This window comes from Xyrauchen texanus, chromosome 17, assembly GCF_025860055.1.
Source record: "Xyrauchen texanus isolate HMW12.3.18 chromosome 17, RBS_HiC_50CHRs, whole genome shotgun sequence".
In the NCBI taxonomy this organism is placed as follows: Eukaryota; Metazoa; Chordata; class Actinopteri; order Cypriniformes; family Catostomidae; genus Xyrauchen; species Xyrauchen texanus.
Window position 1 is genome coordinate 37,335,949 of NC_068292.1, and position 21,094 is coordinate 37,357,042.

The window sequence follows — 21,094 nt, forward strand, 5'->3', positions numbered from 1 at the left end:
AATCCTCTTCTATTCATTTACCTTTTGATCAGTTTCTAATGAGATTCAAACTGATAGTCTTCAAGTGGCTTCCTCCTACATTAAAACTTCAGTTATGATATAAATGATTTTTAAAATGGGATTCTCCTGCTCGGTTCCTCCAGAGCAGTTTCTCCTATTTTATAGACCCAGTATTGATATAAATGATTTCCCGAGGAAAACAGAATGAATCAAAAAGTAACAATTTATTTGCCAGGTAGGATTTAAAACACAAGTTAAAGAAACAAGTCAAAGAACATACCTGGCAGTTGAGAAAACTACATGTAATTGCAAAGCATGGGAAATCTGAATGCAGATTCCAATTATTACTGTTACACACATTGAGGTGTGGGATCATCTGACTACAGAGAACCTTGAGCTCTGGGCCAGCTTTCCTTAAATATCCAGAGAGAATACACATTGTGTACCAAATGGTATTATCCTTTGATCAATGAGAATTTGGGGGTGAAAGGGTTCTTGGCTTCCTGGTGTTAAACCTTCAAGGTGGGGGATAGACCACCAGAGTTATTCAGTATTTGGCATAGACCTTATAACTTTGTTGTCATTAAGTTTTATAAACCTGGGGACAAAACACTATACCAGATGCACCGATACATTTTAAATGATACCAAACATGTTACACAAGTTACATTATTTGTATACATCAGATATGGTCTTTTGTTACATACAGATCTTAGGTGAGTTTGAGGTGATTCTGGGCTGAAGGGGAATGGATGAGAAGGAGAGGGGAGAGAATGGGACAGATGTGGAAGGGCAACAATGAGGTGTGAATTTGCAGTCTTCGCTCAGTGGGGTGTGGTGCCACAGGAAGAGTTGCTAATTGTGAGAAAGTTCATTTGTTGATTTTCTCAAAGATCATTTCTCAAAGATCACTGCTCTTTGCCTTTGAAAAGCAAACACATTGGCACCCCGCCTTACATTTGTGACTTCTGGAAAAAGATTTTTCAAAGTCATTTTAAAGATTGCATGCACAAAAAGAAAATTTTTGAACCTGTGTGAAGGATTTTCACGACTCATTTGTAATACATTTGTACTTGTAGAATTTGTTTGTCAGCAAATAACTTCCTGAATTGCACGCTCACCATGGCAGTCATGCATGATAAGCTAGCACTTTTTGTAGAGGCACTCTGTTAAATGCCACAAATGTAAATGAAGGCAACGCACCTGTTCAATGACATAGATGCCATAGTTGAGCTGCTGACGCTGAAGGAAAGGATGCAGATAGTAAAGGAGAAATTTGAGGTGGTGCTCTCTGCTTCTGTGAGGAATGATTATGGCAGTTCGGTGGCGTGCATCACAGTTTGGTGGTCTATAGCGTCCACCACGGACAACAAGAGGATTTTTTCTCTCCACTTCAGCGAGCGTAAGCCCAGAAGGGAAGGTGACATGGATTGGTCCACCTGGATAAGAACAGAAGCGTGAACAGAAACATCACTGGCTCAGGAGGAAACAATTTGGCTTAAATCAATTATTAAACCAGACATATACAAAAAGTCATCATTTATTCACTGCGAGTTTGTTCCTATCCTACAATAGGTTCTTTATTTCATGGAAAACAAAAGCAGATGCTAGGCAGGAAGTTAGCCTCAGTCAGAATTCACTTTTATTTTATCTTTTTTTTATAAAACAAAATTTTATGTCAACTTAGGTCAACTGTCCCTTTGAAGGAAGTCTAAGAGCCCTAAAAGATGGACACATTACACTGTTTTGAGTTCTGGCTACTACATTGCAAAGCGGTTGTACTAGTACACACCTAGAAATCAGAAACCTGCTAGCATGACTGGACTATGTGTTCCAGAAATAAACCTGTTACAAAGGCTCTGTGATCCCTTTAACTATGGGTTGTGAAAGTATTTATAGTATCTTATTGCTGTGTTGTAAATCTGTTAATTGTGATATTGTTAAGGTGGAAAGATTTTCCACGTAGACTTCCCATGCTTAGAATTTGTTTGATTTTACATTTGCACTAATCCATGACTACTTTGCTTCATCACTTAAAACAGACACCAGTAAAATCTGTCATTATTATAGCAATGGTTTTGGGTCAAGTCTAAGTGGAGTTTCCTGGCAATTTCTGTTACTACAAACACACTTGAGATTATGGATTTACAATAGATCGATTAGGAACCTGATAGCACAATGCCAATGGGAGCTATTAAACTCACCAATCAGAGGAGACTGCTTGGGGCAGTAGGGCATGTCCTCTTTATTCAGAGCTGGGCCCAGTAGGGAAAGGTTGGCATAGACATCCGTGTGGTTCCGCCCACCAACTACATGTCCCATCACAGAATCAGACTTACGGAAAATCCGGAAAAAATATGACACCCTTTTCTGGCAGCCCTCTCTGGAGAGAATAGCCATGACTACCAACTGGACGCCCAAGAGCATGATCAGGTAGCGCCATTTGGACTGCAGTGTGAACATGGTGATGGAACTGGGCCACGAAAACAGTACAACAAGTTTGAGAGTCAGATGAATGATAGCAATTAAGTTTGAGAAGTATGATGAACTGGACTCTATGGTGGTCTCATTCCTTGCATCACAGATACTTCAGACCGATACACTTAGTGGAACCATGCAAACAGAAGAAGCTAATAGAAAAGGTCTAAACTGTATAAGGGTTAAGTAAAATTAACTGATATGTCTCAGGAAGCTATGAAGCTTGGAGATGTAAACAAATTATTATTTTCAAGGAATGGCAGATATAGATAAGATATGTTAATGTCAGTTTTGATGAAGCACAAGGCACTTCAGATGTGTTCGATGAAATGGCCAAGGAGAAATTTCATGTATTTCAACAGACGCTCAAGACCTATTGCAGGTTGAATTCGATTCACTTTGCTCACTGGCAGTCTTTCAGGCTATTAATATACAACTCCAAACAGAAACCCCTAGTGGTCCTCTGGTATCTTCATGATTCAATGATCTAACAAGCTTCCGTCAGGCCTCACCAAAGCTGTAGACCCCAGGAGGATGTGTCTGCTTGCTGGAAGGAAACTGATTGTTTTGTTCCCCAAGGGTCCTCAACAGCAGCACTCATGAAATGTCCAGTACAAACCTCATGGCCCCTTCACAACAAAGCATAACATAGCATGTAGGGGCCAGAGTGGTCAAGGGGTGTGTTGTGAGAGAATGTGGATATCTTCCTGGATATGTAGAAGGGGCAAACAAAGAGGGGGGAGGCACGACATCAAACACCCACAGCTATTGTCTCATTCCATCGCTGTGCAGGGGGAGGGTCCAACACCCCGTCCAATGCCAGCTGGTCCAATGACAGGAGTCAGTGCCTGAAAACAAAGAGGAAGACATGAGGAATGATCCAGAACGGTGTCTTTACATAGGTTAAGTTTGTTAAGCATCCATTCCATAATGAATTCACTCATGCTTGCGCACAACCAGTGTTCAAAATAATAATAAAAATATATATAGGCTTTGGCCAGGAACTCACCAGTGGATGATAACATTTAAGGCAGTCAAATTCAAATTGAAATATTCTGTGAACTAAATCTAAAAATGCATAAATGTAAAAACAGTGCTTTAAAATGTTAGGTGTGTGCCAAACACTGACGATGACTTCGGTGGATGTCTTTCTCTTTGGCCAAATGTGTCTTGCTGCAAGATGCTTATAAGGGATCAATGAGTTTAAAAACACTGTCTCGAGACCTCAGTGTTCTGTCCGATTCTATTGTGCCCCAAGTAGCATCCTGTTAGGAACAGCAGCACTGAGTGCACATACTAGTACATGCCTTTACACCATACATGGTGCCACAAATGCCACTCCACAAGAGTTCAACCAAATACCACTACTATTTGGGAATATTACTACCATACATAAAACAGTAATTAATTCTGATATTTTGAAGCATTTATTTATTTATTTATTAGTTTTACAAAAAGTCTCTACATAATACATGGATCAGTGATATCTTGTAACTTTTTCCCCCAACTGAAATAATGTCTTTAAAAATTCAATACAATTAGAATTTTGTTAATATTTATTTTGATAAATTTGGCCAAATATTTATGTATATTTTATGTACATGTTATTTATATAATACTTTATACTATAATACTCATATATAGATATTTTGAAGCTTGATTACCACTGTATTTATGTACCAGACAGACAGACAGACAGACAGACAGACAGACACACACACACACACACACACACACACACACACACACACACACACACACACACGATTACCACTGTAGTACCCTGGCACCTAGGCTAAATACCATCCAGCACAAAGTTAACAGACCGATCTATGGAAACGCTTATTTTTCCATTTAACAAAATATTTCGAAACACTAATACAATTTGAATATAATTCGAATTTGGTAGCACTTAAATGAAAACTTCAAATTTAGTTTCTCAACCCTGTTGGCAGCCCTAGTAAAGTAATAAGGAATTTACAGAATACACAACAACCATAATAAATGTTTCAAAAGAACAAGTACGATAGTCTGATGATCACTGGTGTAAATCACATGAGCAATTCATTTTAAAGACATACAAATAGAAAAGAAAGCATCCAACAACTTTTACCTTAGTAGAAAATGTATCATCAGAAATGTATCTAGGATGCCTAAAGTTTTTTTTCCTCCAGAACTCCATGTGGCGAGACATTAGATATTTGATTATATTATTTGCATTAAGCCACTAAAAAAAACTATACATTATTAAGAACAGGTGCAGTTTTACAGAGAGATAGGGAGTAGTTTGTATATGATGCTGTAATTGACTGTTGTCAAAAGTACTGGTACTTAAATGAATAGGCTAAAATGTAACCATAACAGTGTTTCTACAGTACCGGCAGTACCAAGCACCAAGTATGAAGCACCAAGTGACTTAATTCGGTACCTCATGCTGTCTGACTGGCACACAAATGCCTCCAAATGCTAACATGCTTATTTGAGTGTGTGCTTTGTTAATCTTTTTACACTGAAATGGACAATTAATCAAATAAAAATTGTGATATATGTCTCAATACAATTATTAAACCATGAAAGGTTGCAATCTTAGTCTGCATTTGAGGTGTGTACTTTAAATGTGTGAAACCGACTGCTCATACAATGGAAACTCCACATACATTGAGAATCATTCACATTGTATAAGATGATAAAGCAGAGCACTAATCCACTGTAAAGTACGTATTATATGTAGACTATATATTTATATAATTAAAATCACAGCATTTGTGCTTTAATGATCACACTGGGCCATGTAGCAAACCGGTTAACTGTCAGAAGATGAGAGCTTCCATCAAAATAAAAACAGGATTCAAAATAATAGCTAGGAAACTGTATAGTAAAACAACGTAAACAAAAAAATTGTCGACAAAAAAAAAGTAGCTGTCGAATAGTGGTTTGATGTCATTTAACGTTTTAGATCACATTAAACTCTAAATGACAACACGCGAGAGGAGCACTTCAGCTCGCGTCTGACTAAGGAGGGGAAGAATTACACAGCACTTCAGCTCGCGTCTGACTAAGGAGAGGAAGAATTACACAGCTCACAGTCCAGATGAACTCTAAACTTTCACAGCCTCAGGTGATGTAGATCGCAAAAATGAGGGAATAATCCAAAATAAGTAAATACAGCAGCACTCTCATTGTGAAATAAGCAGAGCTAGAGCAAAACTTGCATGTCGAGCATCTTTAAAGGAAACACCCAGGTGTTACATCTTTAATGCAGTTATATTTAACGCATTATAGCTTTATTAAAAAGTTCAAATAATAAGGAAACAGGTCACCTACAAACTCCGAAACGGTCATTTCACTCTGCGGTCAGCACCTCTTCTATAAGTTGTGCGAAGTGTCCCGATGTAGTGGGGAGATATTGAAACTGCACCCGGCTGAGGCACACTTGCTGCAGCTAGATTATAACGTGATGCTCGCAACTTATTGAGTCATAATATATGTGCCACTGTGCATTTCTTATCGTGAAGAAAATTGGCAATATGCTGCTTTAATAATAAGACTTCACCTCATTATACATGGCAACAAAATAAATTTGATGTTTTTGTTTTGGCTTGTTTTTCAAAATGAATATCTAAAACTAATTTTAAACTATATACATCTACTTTAGCAGCTGCAGAATTTTTTTTTTTTATCCGAGAATGTAACAACAACAACAACAACAACAACAACATATATTTTACAATATCTAAAAAAAAAAAAAAAAAAAAAAAAGTAAAAAAAAAATAATGCATTCACCTGAGAAGCAGCATATAATATATTTAGACTAACTTTTAGAGAATAGATCTTGAATCTAAGTATATTTTGTCTTTACTGCACTTGCAGAAGTATAAGTGTGAAAAAATACACTTGTATACAAAATACACTGTTATTTAAAATGCATTCTCTTAAAGCAAGTCTACATTTACATTTATGCATTTGGTAGATGCTTTTATCCAAAGCGACTTAGTGCACTTAATTACAGGGACAATCCCCCCCGGAGCAACCTGGAGTTAAGTGCCTTGCTCATGGACACAGAGACCTTCTGATTAACAGTTATGTGCTTTAGCCCACTACACCACAATGACAAGTCTAAATATCTTACATTTACTTGAGAAGCTAGATATATCTTGTTTTAAGTATTTTTAGACCATTTCAAATGGAAAACGAGACACTTGATAAGAATAGGATTTTTTGCAGTGAATTTTATACTGAAGTAAAATTCATTAAACAAAATACAGTGAGGAAAATAAGTATTTGAACACCCTGCTATTTTGCAAGTTCTCCCACTTGGAAATCATGGAGGGGTCTGAAATTGTCATCGTAGGTGCATGTCCACTGTGAGAGACATAATCTAAAAAAAAAAATCCAGAAATCACAATGTATGATTTTTTAACTATTTATTTGTATGATACAGCTGCAAATAAGTATTTGAACACCTGTCTATCAGCTAGAATTCTGACCCTCAAAGACCTGTTAGTCTGCCTTTAAAATGTCCACCTCCACTCCATTTATTATCCTAAATTAGATGCACCTGTTTGAGGTCGTTAGCTGCATAAAGACACCTGTCCACCCCATACAATCAGTAAGAATCCAACTACTAACATGGCCAAGACCAAAGAGCTGTCCAAAGACACTAGAGACAAAATTGTACACCTCCACAAGGCTGGAAAGGGCTACGGGGAAATTGCCAAGCAGCATGGTGAAAAAAAGTCCACTGTTGGAGCAATCATTAGAAAATGGAAGAAGCTAAACATGACTGTCAATCTCCCTCGGACTGGGGCTCCATGCAAGATCTCACCTCGTGGGGTCTCAATGATCCTAAGAAAGGTGAGAAATCAGCCCAGAACTACACGGGAGGAGCTGGTCAATGACCTGAAAAGAGCTGGGACCACCGTTTCCAAGGTTACTGTTGGTAATACACTAAGACGTCACGGTTTGAAATCATGCATGGCACGGAAGGTTCCCCTGCTTAAACCAGCACATGTCAAGGCCCATCTTAAGTTTGCCAATGACCATTTGGATGATCCAGAGGAGTCATGGGAGAAAGTCATGTGGTCAGATGAGACCAAAATAGAACTTTTTGGTCATAATTCCACTAACCGTGTTTGGAGGAAGAAGAATGATGAGTACCATCCCAAGAACACCATCCCTACTGTGAAGCATGGGGGTGGTAGCATCATGCTTTGGGGGTGTTTTTCTGCACATGGGACAGGGCTGACTGCACTGTATTAAGGGGAGGATGACCGGGGCCATGTATTGCGAGAGTTTGGGGAACAACCTCCTTCCCTCAGTTAGAGCATTGAAGATGGGTCGAGGCTGGGTCTTCCAACATGACAATGACCCGAAGCACACAGCCAGGATAACCAAGGAGTGGCTCTGTAAGAAGCATATCAAGGTTCTGGCATGGCCTAGCCAGTCTCCAGACCTAAACCCAATAGAGAATCTTTGGAGGGAGCTCAAACTCCGTGTTTCTCAGCGACAGCCCAGAAACCTGACTGATCTATAGAAGATCTGTGTGGAGGAGTGGGCCAAAATCCCTCCTGCAGTGTGTGCAAACCTGGTGAAAAACTACAGGAAACGTTTGACCTCTGTAATTGCAAACAAAGGCTACTGTACCAAATATTAACATTGATTTTCTCAGGTGTTCAAATACTTATTTGCAGCTGTATCATACAAATAAATAGTTAAAAAAATCATATATTGTGATTTCTGGATTTTTTTTTTTTAGATTATGTCTCTCACAGTGGACATGCACCTACGATGACAATTTCAGACCCCTCCATGATTTCTAAGTGGGAGAACTTGCAAAATAGCACGGTGTTCAAATACTTATTTTCCTCACTGTATATGTTTCCTTTAATTCAGGTAATGTCATTAAGAGGTATTTTTACAAGATGATTTTGTCATCTGTAATGTTAGAAAGCATATTTAATACAACCTTATAAGTTGGGGTACAAGCTGAATAGTAGGTTAAGAGCTAATGATTAATCATTGTAATAATCACCAAATAATTGTTCTAATAATCGTTAGATTAGTCGATTATAGGGCTGGGCGATATGGCCAAAATTGTTATCACGATAATCTTTTTCATATTGTTCGATATCGATATTTATCATGATATACATTGCACTTTCTTTTCTTTTTTTTTTTTTCAATGTGTAAAAGTTGACAGAAGAAAAAATAAATTCTATTACAGTCAAAATAGTCTCTACAAAACTGCACAGGGGGTCCAGAGACGGCCAAAGCAGTGGGGTCTGCAGGATCTTTTACCAATTTTAACGTCTTTTACCGTTTATCAATTGAAAATGAATGTTAAAAGATCATTTGTTTGTTCTGAAGCATAGTGACAGCAGTCAGTATTTATTGGAATATTTTTTAAATTAAAATTAAATATTTTTTTATATTTCTTTAGATTCAGATACCCAAGTATGGGGCATAGAAGCCCTTGTGACTGTGGAATGATGCTGAATGTGGGTTCAGGGGCGTCCAGAGAGAAAATTTAGAAAACGTTTAAAAAAAAAACAAAAAAAAAAAGACCTATTAATTCCTATGAAAGCATCACACTCGCAAGGTGGATCGTAGAATTGGCAGCGGTGCGGAGCAAGCTCTCTCCTAGCGCTGTGAGCACCTTTGAACGGATTTCGCCCACCCCAGTGGAAACGCAGCCTGAGAAAGCCGAACTGCTTGTGTTTTAGCGGCAAGCAGTAAATATAAAAAAATAAATCCTCAAAAGTTTCTCGTGGATTTTCTTTATCGTGATCTATATCGATATCGTTTTATACGATATGGACATTCTGCCCAGCCCTAGTCGATTATCAAAATAAGCATTAGTTGCAGCCATAAAAGTAAATGTAATACTCACTGCAGAAATATAACAAACAATAATACATACTCATAGATAAATAAATAATAATTATGAAATATATAAATCACAAGCAAGAGTGCATTTGAACTGAATAAAAGTTGGTTAAAAATGCAATGGTATGTTGAATAGCACATTCTATTTTTTACTTGTTAAAAGTTTTAAGAATTCATTTGGTAAGACACCATTTTGATGATGACATTAAATTAAACTTTAAAACTGAATTCTGGAAAATAATTAAGTGGTTTATTTCAGCTTTTATTCCTTTCATCACATTCCCAGTGGGTCAGAATTTACATACACTTTGCTAGTATTTGGTAGCATTGCCTTTAAATGGTTTAACTTGGGTCAAATATTTTGGGTAACCTTCCACAAGCTTCTCAAAACAAGTTGCTGGAATTTTAACCCATTCCTCCAGACAAAACTGGTGTAACAGAGTCAGGTTTTTAGGTCTCACATTTTTTTCAATTCTTCCCACAAATGTACTATTAGATTGATGTCAGCGCTTTGTGATGGCCACTCCAATAGCTTGACTTTGTTGTTGTAAAGCAATTTTGCCACAACTTGAGGCATGCTTGAGGTCATTGTGCATTTGGAAGACCTATTTGCAACAAGCTTTAACTTCATGGCTGATGTCTTGAGATGTTGCTTCAATATATCCACATAATTTTCCTTCCTAATGATGCCATCTATTTTCTTGCTTCATGGTTGGGATGGTGTTTTTCGGCTTGCAAGCCTCACCGTTTTTCTTCCAAACATAATGATGGTCATTATGTCCAAACAGTTATAAAAAAAAAGAAAAAAAAAAGATCTTCGTCCCCATGTGCACTTGCAAACTGTAGTCTGTCTTTTTATTGTGGTTTTGGAGCAGTGTCATCTTCCTTGCTGAGCAGCCTTTCAGGTTATGTCAATATAAGACTCGCTTTTCTGTGGATATTTGTCTACCGGTTTCCTCCAGCATCTTCACAAGGTCCTTTGCTATTGTTATGGGATTGATTTGCACTTTTCGCACCAAACTACATTCATCTCTAGGAGACAGAATGAGTCTCCATCCTGAGTGGTATGATGGCATGGTGTTTATACTTGCGCTTGTTCAGATGAACATGACCTTCAGGCATTTGGAAATAGCTTGTGGATGTCCACAATTTTATTTTTGATGTCTCAGCTGATTCGTTTAGATTTTCCCATGAGGTCAAGCAAAGAGGCACTGAGTTTGAAGGTATGCCTTAAAATACATCCACAGATAAACCTCCAATTGACTCCAATTAGCCATTAGAAGCCAAATGCCTAAAAGCTTGACATAATTTTCTGGAATTTTCCAAGCTGCTTAAAAGGCACAGTTAACTTTGTGCATGTAATCTTCTGACCCACAGGAACTGTGATATCAGTATCCACTTTATTGCCAAGATGCTTAAACATACAAGGAATTTGTCTTGGTGAAAGGAGCTTCCAGTGCACAACAATACAAAAACAGCAGCAAGACATAGATAATAATAAATAAATAAATATATATATATATATATATATATATAATTATTATTATTATTATTATTATTATTATTATTATTATTATTATATATATATATATATATATATATATATATATATATATATATATATATAAATAAATAAATAAATAAATAAACTAAAACAAATCTGTTATATATTGTACAAAAATACAGTACGTTATGTACAGTGCAAAACGTTTTTTTTTTTTTTTTCTTTGTATGTAATGGTAGAAGAGGATATGTTAGATAATATAAATAGATAAACTGTGTATTGCACATAATTAATGCTCAGTGGGGCAGTTTTAACTGTTTATGAGATATAATTGACTTTTTATTGACTATGTAAACAATTGTTGGAAACATTATTCATGTCATGCACAAAGTAGAGGTCACCAAACAACTTGCCAAAACTATAGTTTGCTAATAGGAAATCTGTGGGTTGGTTTAAAAAAAAAAATAAAAGGTTAATTTTGGACCCTGTGCACAACTGTTGAACAGCAAACACTACCAGCCTGTGCTGCTTCCCCTTCCATTCCTCTAAATTTGTTTTTAGATTAATATACCCTACACTTGGTTCAAACATGGCTAACGTCCCAGACACAACTTTGTCCATTAGGAAGGAGGCAAACACCCTCAGCAGCAAGGCAGGGACTTGGTAAAAGCTCAGTGCAGCCTTGATCCCAAAAGTCACATTATTCCTGCAGGGAATTCTTACCAACCACCAGGTAGACTTGCTTGAAGTGACCTGGGGCTTGTTCCAGCTTCAGTTAATCTGCTTGGCATGGTCTGGTAGATCTGCGTTTACAAATCAATTACACCTCATTAAAACAGCCTCTTGACAGGCCAATAATCCTAATCTGGGGAATAGCGCAGGGATTGGTGGATTGTGCGAAGGGAAGAAAAGGCAAAGTGTAAGTGTGTGAACACATGAACAGTTGTATCCGGCACTATTACAGTCATCTCGTGCTATTCTCACACTACAGATTATGGGCACTTTTATCATCATTCTTTGCCGTTCCTTCTCTTGTGAGAAGTTATGAGAGAGGCACATGAGGGAAGATCATGCAAAGGAAACTAAATGGAAGAATTGGAATTGATACTGATACTGTTAATGACTTTTTACACTACTGTAATGAGGTCAGAGAGCACAAGAGGTTTGATGTTGTGCTGACTTACTCAAACACACCATCTCAACCTCGCCTTTTAGGATGAACATTTCGTAAATATTATAGGTTATATTAAACTAACTGATGTCCATGTACAACTAAAGTACCACAGACAACAATTCTGACCCCTATAAATGAACAACACACACGCAGGCTACAGCATATTATGATACAATACATCACGTTATAATCTAGCTGCAGCAAACATGCACGAGGGACAAGCATCCCTACGCCAGTGTTCACCAGCCGGGTGAAGTTTCAATCCCTCCCCTTTCGCGCGACTCAGAGAAATGCCATTTTCTTTTGTTTTTGTTTTTTTTGTTTATGACCCCACTTCCTTATTATTTGAACTTTAATTAAGGATAAATTAAAGCTATAATGTCAGGTTGTTTGCTTTTTAGATACGCTGACATACAGGTTTTGCTGAAGTGTAATGCAGATCTGGCTCTGCTTTTTTTTTCAGATGACAGCGCTTCGGTATTTTCTTATTTCGTAGATTTGCATTATAATTCCCCTCATACTTTGCGATCTACATCACCTGAAGCTTCTGGACTCTGAGAAATGTATTCTTCCTCTCCTCAGTTAAGCAAGAGCTGCGGTGCTTCTTTCAAATGCCATCAGTAGAGCTTCATATGATCTTATGTTACGTTAAATGAGATCAAACGACTATTCGACAAAAATGTTTGTCTAATTGTTTTTTTTTTATTGTTTTATAACGTCAACTAATCATTTCAGCCCAAATATGTGTGTGTATGTATGTGTGTGTAATATCTATCTATCTCTCACACACACACACACACACACACACACAGTTAAAGCAGTGCTGGAAAATAATGGTGGCCACACAAAATAGACAATTTGGGCCCAATTTGGACATTTTCACTTAGGGGTGTACTCACTTTTGTTGCCAGCAGTTTAAACATTAATGGATGTGTGTTGAGTTATTGAGGGGACAGCAAATTTACACTGTTATTCAAGCTGTACACTCACTACTTTACATTGTAGCAAAGTGTCATTTCTTCAGTGATATAATCAAATATTTACAAAAATGTGAGGGGTGTACTCACTTTTGTGAGATACTGTATACATATCGTGTGGTCATGCATATGGGTAGTTGACATGTCAAGCAATGACAATTTTAGAGGTCACAGTGTAGGATACTTAAGCACATTTTCTCTTGTTTATCTATTATACAAACAGTTAAGCCCTTTTAAATTAAGAGGCTTTGAAAGGCAGAATTAAATTTGTCAAATTAATTTGTCAAACTGCAGGACCATTAAACTTACTGAATTGAATTTTTTTTTAAAACAATGTAAACCACTCATTGTTTAAAGTCTTGATGTTGAAAACAGAAAATGTCCATGGTATTCTTGCACAGATACCAAGCGGAAGCCAGGTTTACTTTTTTAGCTGGTCAAGGCAAGAGCTGAAAGACTGGATATAACTTCGCACAAAGCTGTGCTACTATCACACCAATCTCATGCCAACACATATTATGGTTTGCTTACTAAGGCCATTTATACACACTAAAGGCAACATGCCAGCTGCAGCACATAAATTAACTTAAAAAAAATGTGTTGCTTAAAACTTCAAAGTATAACCTTAATGTGCTGCGCCTAAGTTTAGAAAGCAACAGTAAATGGAATAGATAAAATAATCGTTGTAGAGGCACTTAGGAAAAACGAAATGTCTTCTGGGAAGAGACACTAATGCAAAGTCAAGTGTAGTGAGTCTGTGGCCACCGAACCAGAACAAAGTATGGCATTACTAAGCCACATAAAGACGACAAGGAAAGGGAGTGATGGTGAAGAAAATTAAAATGGAATAGAGACTGAATGCTTTAGACTTAATTCATAGTTTCGTTCTCTTGCCTTGCCAAAGCACATGCCCCTCGCCCACCACCTCCATTCTGCATTCAAAGGGACAGCACTGCCATGACTAACTCCCATCTTCACAAGCCAAGGCACACATCTTTTATCTCATTCCTTTCTCTCCTCCCTCACACAGTAGAGCAAACATGCATCTATGCGTCAAGCTATAAATGGGACAATCTACTGTGCCCATGGGCTTTAATATCATATGCATATGCATACACGGCAAAGCCCACTGACAAACACTACAATGGACAGATAAATGGGTAAATATGAATTGCATTGATATAAATATAGAAAATCCTTCCTTCTGTGTAGCCCGTAGCAACTCGCATGGCTTTGCTCAGCTGTACAGCAAATAGAAAAGTGAGGAACAGCATGATGCTTGTTTGATGTACGAATAAAACATTTATCCAAGATCTGCATTAGCATCAAACTTCTCCGTAGAGCCAGAGTGTAAATGGTGATTTAGGTTGTTTAGTTCAGCAGAGCAGTCCAGTAATGTCATTTCTACACAAAAATAATCTGTTTGATCTCATCAAAATGACATAACTCTGGCAACATTTTTGCAAAATGATATACGTGGTTCCTTTTCTTTTCTTACGTGGTCCATAAATATTGGGCATCGACACAATTCTAATCTTTTTGGCTCTATACACCACCACAATGGATTTGAAATGAAACAGACAAGATGTGCTTTAACTGCAGACTTTCAGCTTTAATTTGAGGGTATTTACATCCAAATCAGGTGAACGGTGTAGGAATTACAACAGTTTGTATATGTATATGTTTGTATAATCCATTGTGGTGGTGTATAGAGCCAAAACGATTAGAATTGTGTCGATGTCCCAATATTTATGGACCTGACTGTAAAAGGAGGATGTTAGTTTCAGTCACCACTCACTTTTATTGTATGTAAAGATGCAGTGACACTGAATGGTGACTGGACATACTGCCTAAAATCTCCTTAGGTGTTCTACAGAAGTCAAATTACTGCAATCTTGAGGGTGAATAATGACAGAAGTTTCATTTTTGTGTGACCCGCCCATTATCAACTAGTTAAAGTATTTGTTAAAGGTATCTGCCAAGAACAAGTACATCATGTCAACACATGACTACATTGCATCTTTCTGGGAAACAAGTGACTGAAGAGAAGGGGCGTAAAGTTGACTGTATACATAAGATTTTTTATCTGATTAAACAAAATAGAGGTAAGCAGTGAGAAAAGTAGCCTCTGTGTGATCTTTAGTTTGTTGTAAAATTTCAGATGTTTTAGTATTAAAAATATTATTCCCCCCCAAAGCAAATTGGCAGAGGGGTGAATCACAGAAGGCCCTGTAAAAGAGTAATTATTGTATTTATAATGGAATGTATAAGTGAATAAAAAGATGAAAAGATTCAAACCTTAAAAATTCTTAGCCAACTCAGCAAGACGAATGGCAGAGGCACATTGGCTGGAGTTGCAGAGCATCTGGATTGCATGGGTTAGATTATGAGAGCGGTAGAATAAGAATGAGAAGAGCTTTGTGAAGGCTGGATTCCCTGGACCTTGCCGCCTGCTGTCAATCAAAACTTAAGAGAAAACAATCCCTCTGTCTCCTGCGTCAGTCACACAAGGTCATTGGTCAACCTATCAGCCAATCCACCAACATCTGTCCATGTATAGCAAATCATGTCTCTACAAAGCCTACAAGATCACTAAAATACACACTATCTGAACCATAAGCAGCAGAGTCTACAATACCAAACTGAATCAAAAACAATACCACACTGAATAACAGCTCAGTAAAACACAAGTATGTGGTTTCACAACTTTCAAACAATGCTACAAACAACATTTGTCATGTCAGAGGTTTGAATATCGGTTCAATCGAGAAGCACAAACAAAAGCCTGAAAAAAAAAAAACAATGAAGCTTTTCTTTGGTTACAAACACCTTAAATAAAATACACATGTAAGTTAAAACCTTTAAACAATTAGAGGAACAAACATCAAATACACCTGGCCCACAAAAGACTGCCCATTAAACAGTCCTGTGTGACAAAGGCAACTTGATCAAATCCAATACAAAACGGCTGAGCAACAGTTGGTGTATTTTGTTAAGATTGTTTACAATAAAGCAGCTGGGGACAAATAGTTTCACAATTTCATGTGTACAAACGGGCCTGTGCGTTCCATGCACTTTAAAGCAACTACATGCAAAGGGGCCAAACTTTAAGGACTAAGGCATTAGGCTGTCAGAACTTCACATTGTCAAATCTGGGCCATTTATATAACATCTTTGCATGTAACCTGAAGGGAGAGTAAATGCTAAGAATGCCAAATCTGGAAAGTGGCAAATCTGATGCGTCATACTGAAAATTGGATTATCCTTCATAATAATATTGTGAAACAAATGTTTGCAAAGTTTTTGGGGTTAAATAAATTAAAGAAAAATATCAATATCATGACCAGAGAGGACATATGGCATTAGTCAACGGAGACAATCCTGCATGCAAAGGATTAGTTTGAGCCCGCAGCAACAGTACCAGGAAATATTTTCCCTCAACTAATTTTACTCCGCTTATTGAGGCTGCTTCTAAAGTTCCACATGGAAAGAATAGAAGGAATTAATTGGAATGTATTGCATTACTCTAGCAACATTTTCAAACTGCCTTTCACAAGTGTAAAATACGATTACCTAGGGCTGCATCTAACAATTATTTTGATAATCGATTAATCGGATGAATATTTTTCCGATTAATCCAATAAAAAGCTAAACAATTTTTCAATTAGATTTGTTTATTATAACCAAATAAAACCCTAAATCAGGGTATTTATGTGTAAAAGTGTACATTAAAAGGTGCAAAGGCCACATATTGAGTTTTACTAATATAATCTTTAATTTTGACATTTTAAACAAAACACAAATTTTGGCCAGTTTTTAAACCGTAAAACTTCTTTAAATATCCAAAATATAAATAAAACAAAATAGTGTGTTGTACTCATATAAACTTTTATGAAAAAAAAAAAAAAAAAACTAATTATGAAATTAGGACACAAACATGTTTGTAATAAGATATCAAGCAATAGAATATATCAAAATTAAAAATAATAAACAATCAAACAACAAATGTTAGTGTTTGATACAGAGGTAGAATGCAGAAGAGGAAAACAGTTACTGTTGTTCATATGACCACGTTTCTTATTCACTCTTCCAAAACATTGGAACGCAAAAATGTCAGTGTAAAGTATTCAATGGAAAGGAGGAGGCGAGAACCGGCTTTTCAACATAAATAATATTATAATAATAAACTGAAACAAAAGACAAACACACACATGACGGACATGTTTGTAAACTATCTCTCTCTCCCGCACGATCCTCTGCAGTCGACCTTTATCCCTCTCGGGAGGCTTGATTAGCCGAATACGGGACCCTCTGCCCTGCCACAGTCAGCATGTCTACATGTCTAGGCTGGCTCTCTTTTTGCAAGCTATGTTACCTGGAGCAGAGAACAGACGCTCAAGATGGTGTTGAGGTACTTGGTATACACAAGAAGGATTTAGCAAATTTTGCCAAGGTGGGATTTTACCAATCCAAAGGATTGAACTCCTTGGCTAGGTGCCTCTCAATGAAGTAAGCCAGGACTTAATTTCTTATTTGAGTGTTGAGATCCTCCTTAGTTTTCTCCTCTTTGCTTTCTTTCTCACTGCTGCCTCCAGACTCATGTAGTGAGCAAATCAAAGCTGTTGAAGGTTCAGCTCTGTACTTATGACTGAGGTGGTCATTTGTTGCTGCTGCACCATCTCCCTTCTTGCTGCAAGTGCTTCAGTTTGCACTATAGCTTGCACAGTTATAATTTGCTCAGGTGACTGAAAAGAAGCGTCTGAACGAAGTACAGCCACAGTAGAAATTGCGTTTGCAAAAAACGATAAAAAACGTAATAGACAAATGCTACAAAAAGAGAATGGAACGGTAAACAGCAAGCTAACAGGCTTGATTAAAAGGACAGGAAAATGTATGCATTAGAGCACAAGTGCATAAGCATTTGCTGAAAACCACTGACTACAGTGACTAACCCTAACAACAAACTTTTACTGCTGCTGTTATAAACTGCCTTTATATTTAGTGCTTCACTTTGTTCACACCGTTTTAATTAAACCTATTTTTGTGTTAGGGCTATTTTAATCAATCACTATGTTGCAAGAGAACCGATTACACAACCTGATGCTTGAGAATAGAAAAATAGATCTAGTGTGACTGTCTCGAAGTTAGTTAACATAGCGGTTCACACAATAGCATTGAACTAAACTAGACTACACCATTTTCACATCTTCATATAATGAGGAAATACACAGTTTTTGCCTACCGTGCTGATGTTTCACCTTCATCCATGACACCAACGTGTTTTCTTTTCACGTGTTCGTGCATCACTGTGGTACTTCCATGCCACACAAGCTCAGCTTTGCATAACTTACAGGTTCAATCTTCTTCATTTAATGTAAAATACTCCCATGCCTTAGATGGCTTGGGGCGCACATTTTTTCTGCCTCCAGTTGATCTGTACTCTCTGCCATTTCACGTGTGATTGTGTTGTCATGAAAGTGATGTAATCAGCAAACGCTCCCCATGACGTGAGCAGAGTCAGACCAACTAATCGATAATGACATTTGTTGACAATGATTTTCATATTCGATTCTATCAATTAGTTGTTGCAGCCCTACTATTATCAACTTTTGTTCTTGTTTTAAAATACTTCACATGTTAAATGTTTAAATGCCCAACATGAGTGTATGCTACTTAATTATACATTTTAAAAACATTTTTTAAAGTGACAGATATATAATATATATATATATATATATATATATATATATATATATATATATATATATATATATATATATATATATAAACATCCAGTGAGTGGAAGTTCTGAGGACGGAAATGCCTTGTTGATGAAAGCTACCTACATGCTTAGGGTTACAAAAGTAAGTAGGTTGACAAAAGTTTTTCCAAGCATTAATCATTTTTAAATAAATTTTCACTGCTTATTTTTACAAGAAATAATTATAAAACACTTTTCTGCAATCTCCACTACTTTTACTACTTTTTCAAGAATGTCTTCCTTTAATGAACCCCCCAGGGCAGTTACACCACATTATATTTTTGACTTTGAACCCCCATAAATAAATGTTAAAATGACTTCGAACTCCGTGATTGAAATCATGATCATCATAATAGAGGTGTATTCAAACTATTTTGTTTTTGCATTTGTAATGTCTTTTTAATAAATAAATCGATCTGGACAAAACAATGAGCATCACATCATATCCCCAAAACATAAATTTCCCTGCCATAATAATATTGACTTTTCAAGGACCGAAAATCACAAATTTACAAAACCATTTTAAAAGGTTCCCAATGACTGTGGGAACCATGTGACAACAACTTTGTTCTAACTTGTAAAAAAAATTGTATGTTACTTATAATCAGACCAGGAATTAATTTGGCTCCGACTCCTTAACAACAGAGCAATTATTCTATTTATCTACTAACTATCCAGGCATTGTGCACACTTTCACGTTAGCACTTTAAAAAAGTAAAAATTATTCATTAACTTTTCACCGATACACGTTCTTCGACCTTGATTGTATGAAATGAGAGCGCTGACGAGAAACCACACCTAATTTTTCACTGACCCATTTTGTACTTTAAGGTTATTTATCTGTTCCAGTGTTATGGATCAACTGGGGATCATGTTAATTGAGGATGGGCACGTGCACGTGAATCATTTTACTTGCATCCCCACTTAACATGATCCCAGTTGATCCATAACACACAGATACCACAAAACTACAGGGACAGCAAAGCCTTAAGTGCAAGCAAGACATCCTGCTGCTTGTATCTGTAACCAAGTGATAAGATCCAGGTGGACCAAAAACGTCAACCCACTAAAAAGAGCCTGAGTCTCAAAACAGGAAAATAAAGCACAGTCATTTATTATCAGGAATAGCTGTGCAAAAAAAAACAAGGCTAGACACCATGCAGCAATAACCACCACATTTATCCTAATCGATCTAGTAGCTATAAGCATCAATATAACACTAAAAATAGTCTAATACAAATATTCTCCTGGTCTAAATGAACAAAATCACACTGCATGCTAATTCTGTCTTTACTGTTATGTTGCGCAACCATGAGAAACCAAATAACAGACATGGATTGCCTGAAGCAAAGTAGTGAGTAAACTAAAGATATTTGACTAAAACAAGCCTGATTAACTGCTAAAGGTACCTCTGAATAACATGGCAATGATTTACAAAAAGTACCAAGTAAAATTTAAAACAAATACTGTCATTCAAATCTAATTCTGTCCACAAATAAAGGACAGCATTAGAAAGTGAAATTGCAAATCAAGGGGAACAAAATTTGACTTGTGCATGTAAAATCAATCTTTGGTTTTTATTTTACTCACGGATCCATGTGGCCGTGGTAATCACATAGACACTTAATAGACAACAGGAGTATTTATCAAGATAAATATAAAATCAGGGACGCCTCGTAATTGTTGTTGAACTGTCACAGCTGTTGTCATATCAAACGCTGGCTGTAATAACACTATGGCTGCTGAGGGTGGCTTTACTGATGCTTTAGGGGTAATTATAACGCCTATGACACATTAAAAAGCCGTTACTCCGCAAACATTGGGGTTTGTTTTAGTCCTGAACTTAAAAGAAAACGATGCTGAGCCGCCTGTCGTCACACACAGCCAGTACGGTTAGCTACAGCAGGCTAGCACAACTGGGGCTCCTCACAACACTGACTAACCCTCAAAAAGGTGGAAAATGGCCCTCAACAAATTCCAATGGATGAGAAAAGATATCTATAAGATACTTTATAACTTACCCGATTAATCTCGAAAAGTTTGCTGGACAATTTCTTCGGATATTCCGTTATTTTCACTCTTTTGTAAGACTTTGACTCGCACCCCCCTCACGATTGTCCTGACGTCGTTGAAAGCGCCCAGCATGCACAATGCGCGGAAGTAATGCGCGGTCACGCTGCTGTGCGGGTGCGCGCTCACAGGGATTTTTTGCTTTTTTCCGCCCAAGTTTCACACATTATTGTGTTAACTGAGGGATTTCTTTTCTTCTTATTTGAAGAAAACAATGTTGTTCCAAAAACGTTTACAGTGTCAAA

At 37.1% G+C, this 21,094-nt stretch overlaps 1 protein-coding gene across 1 annotated transcript in view; it reads right to left on the reverse strand.

Moving 5' to 3' along the window:
* The window catches only part of LOC127657953 (beta-1,4-galactosyltransferase 3-like), a 39,754-nt gene extending 18,827 nt beyond the window's left edge, over positions 1 to 20,927 (reverse strand). Inside the window, exons 1-4 of the mRNA XM_052146985.1 lie at positions 20,801 to 20,927; positions 2,991 to 3,326; positions 2,205 to 2,473; positions 1,204 to 1,439 (exon numbers count right to left, since the gene is read on the reverse strand). Of these exons, the coding sequence (XP_052002945.1) occupies positions 1,204 to 1,439; positions 2,205 to 2,473; positions 2,991 to 3,079 (594 nt within the window). The 5' untranslated portion in view covers positions 3,080 to 3,326; positions 20,801 to 20,927. The remainder of the gene's footprint in view (positions 1 to 1,203; positions 1,440 to 2,204; positions 2,474 to 2,990; positions 3,327 to 20,800) is intronic.
* Between the last annotated feature and the right edge of the window lie 167 nt (positions 20,928 to 21,094).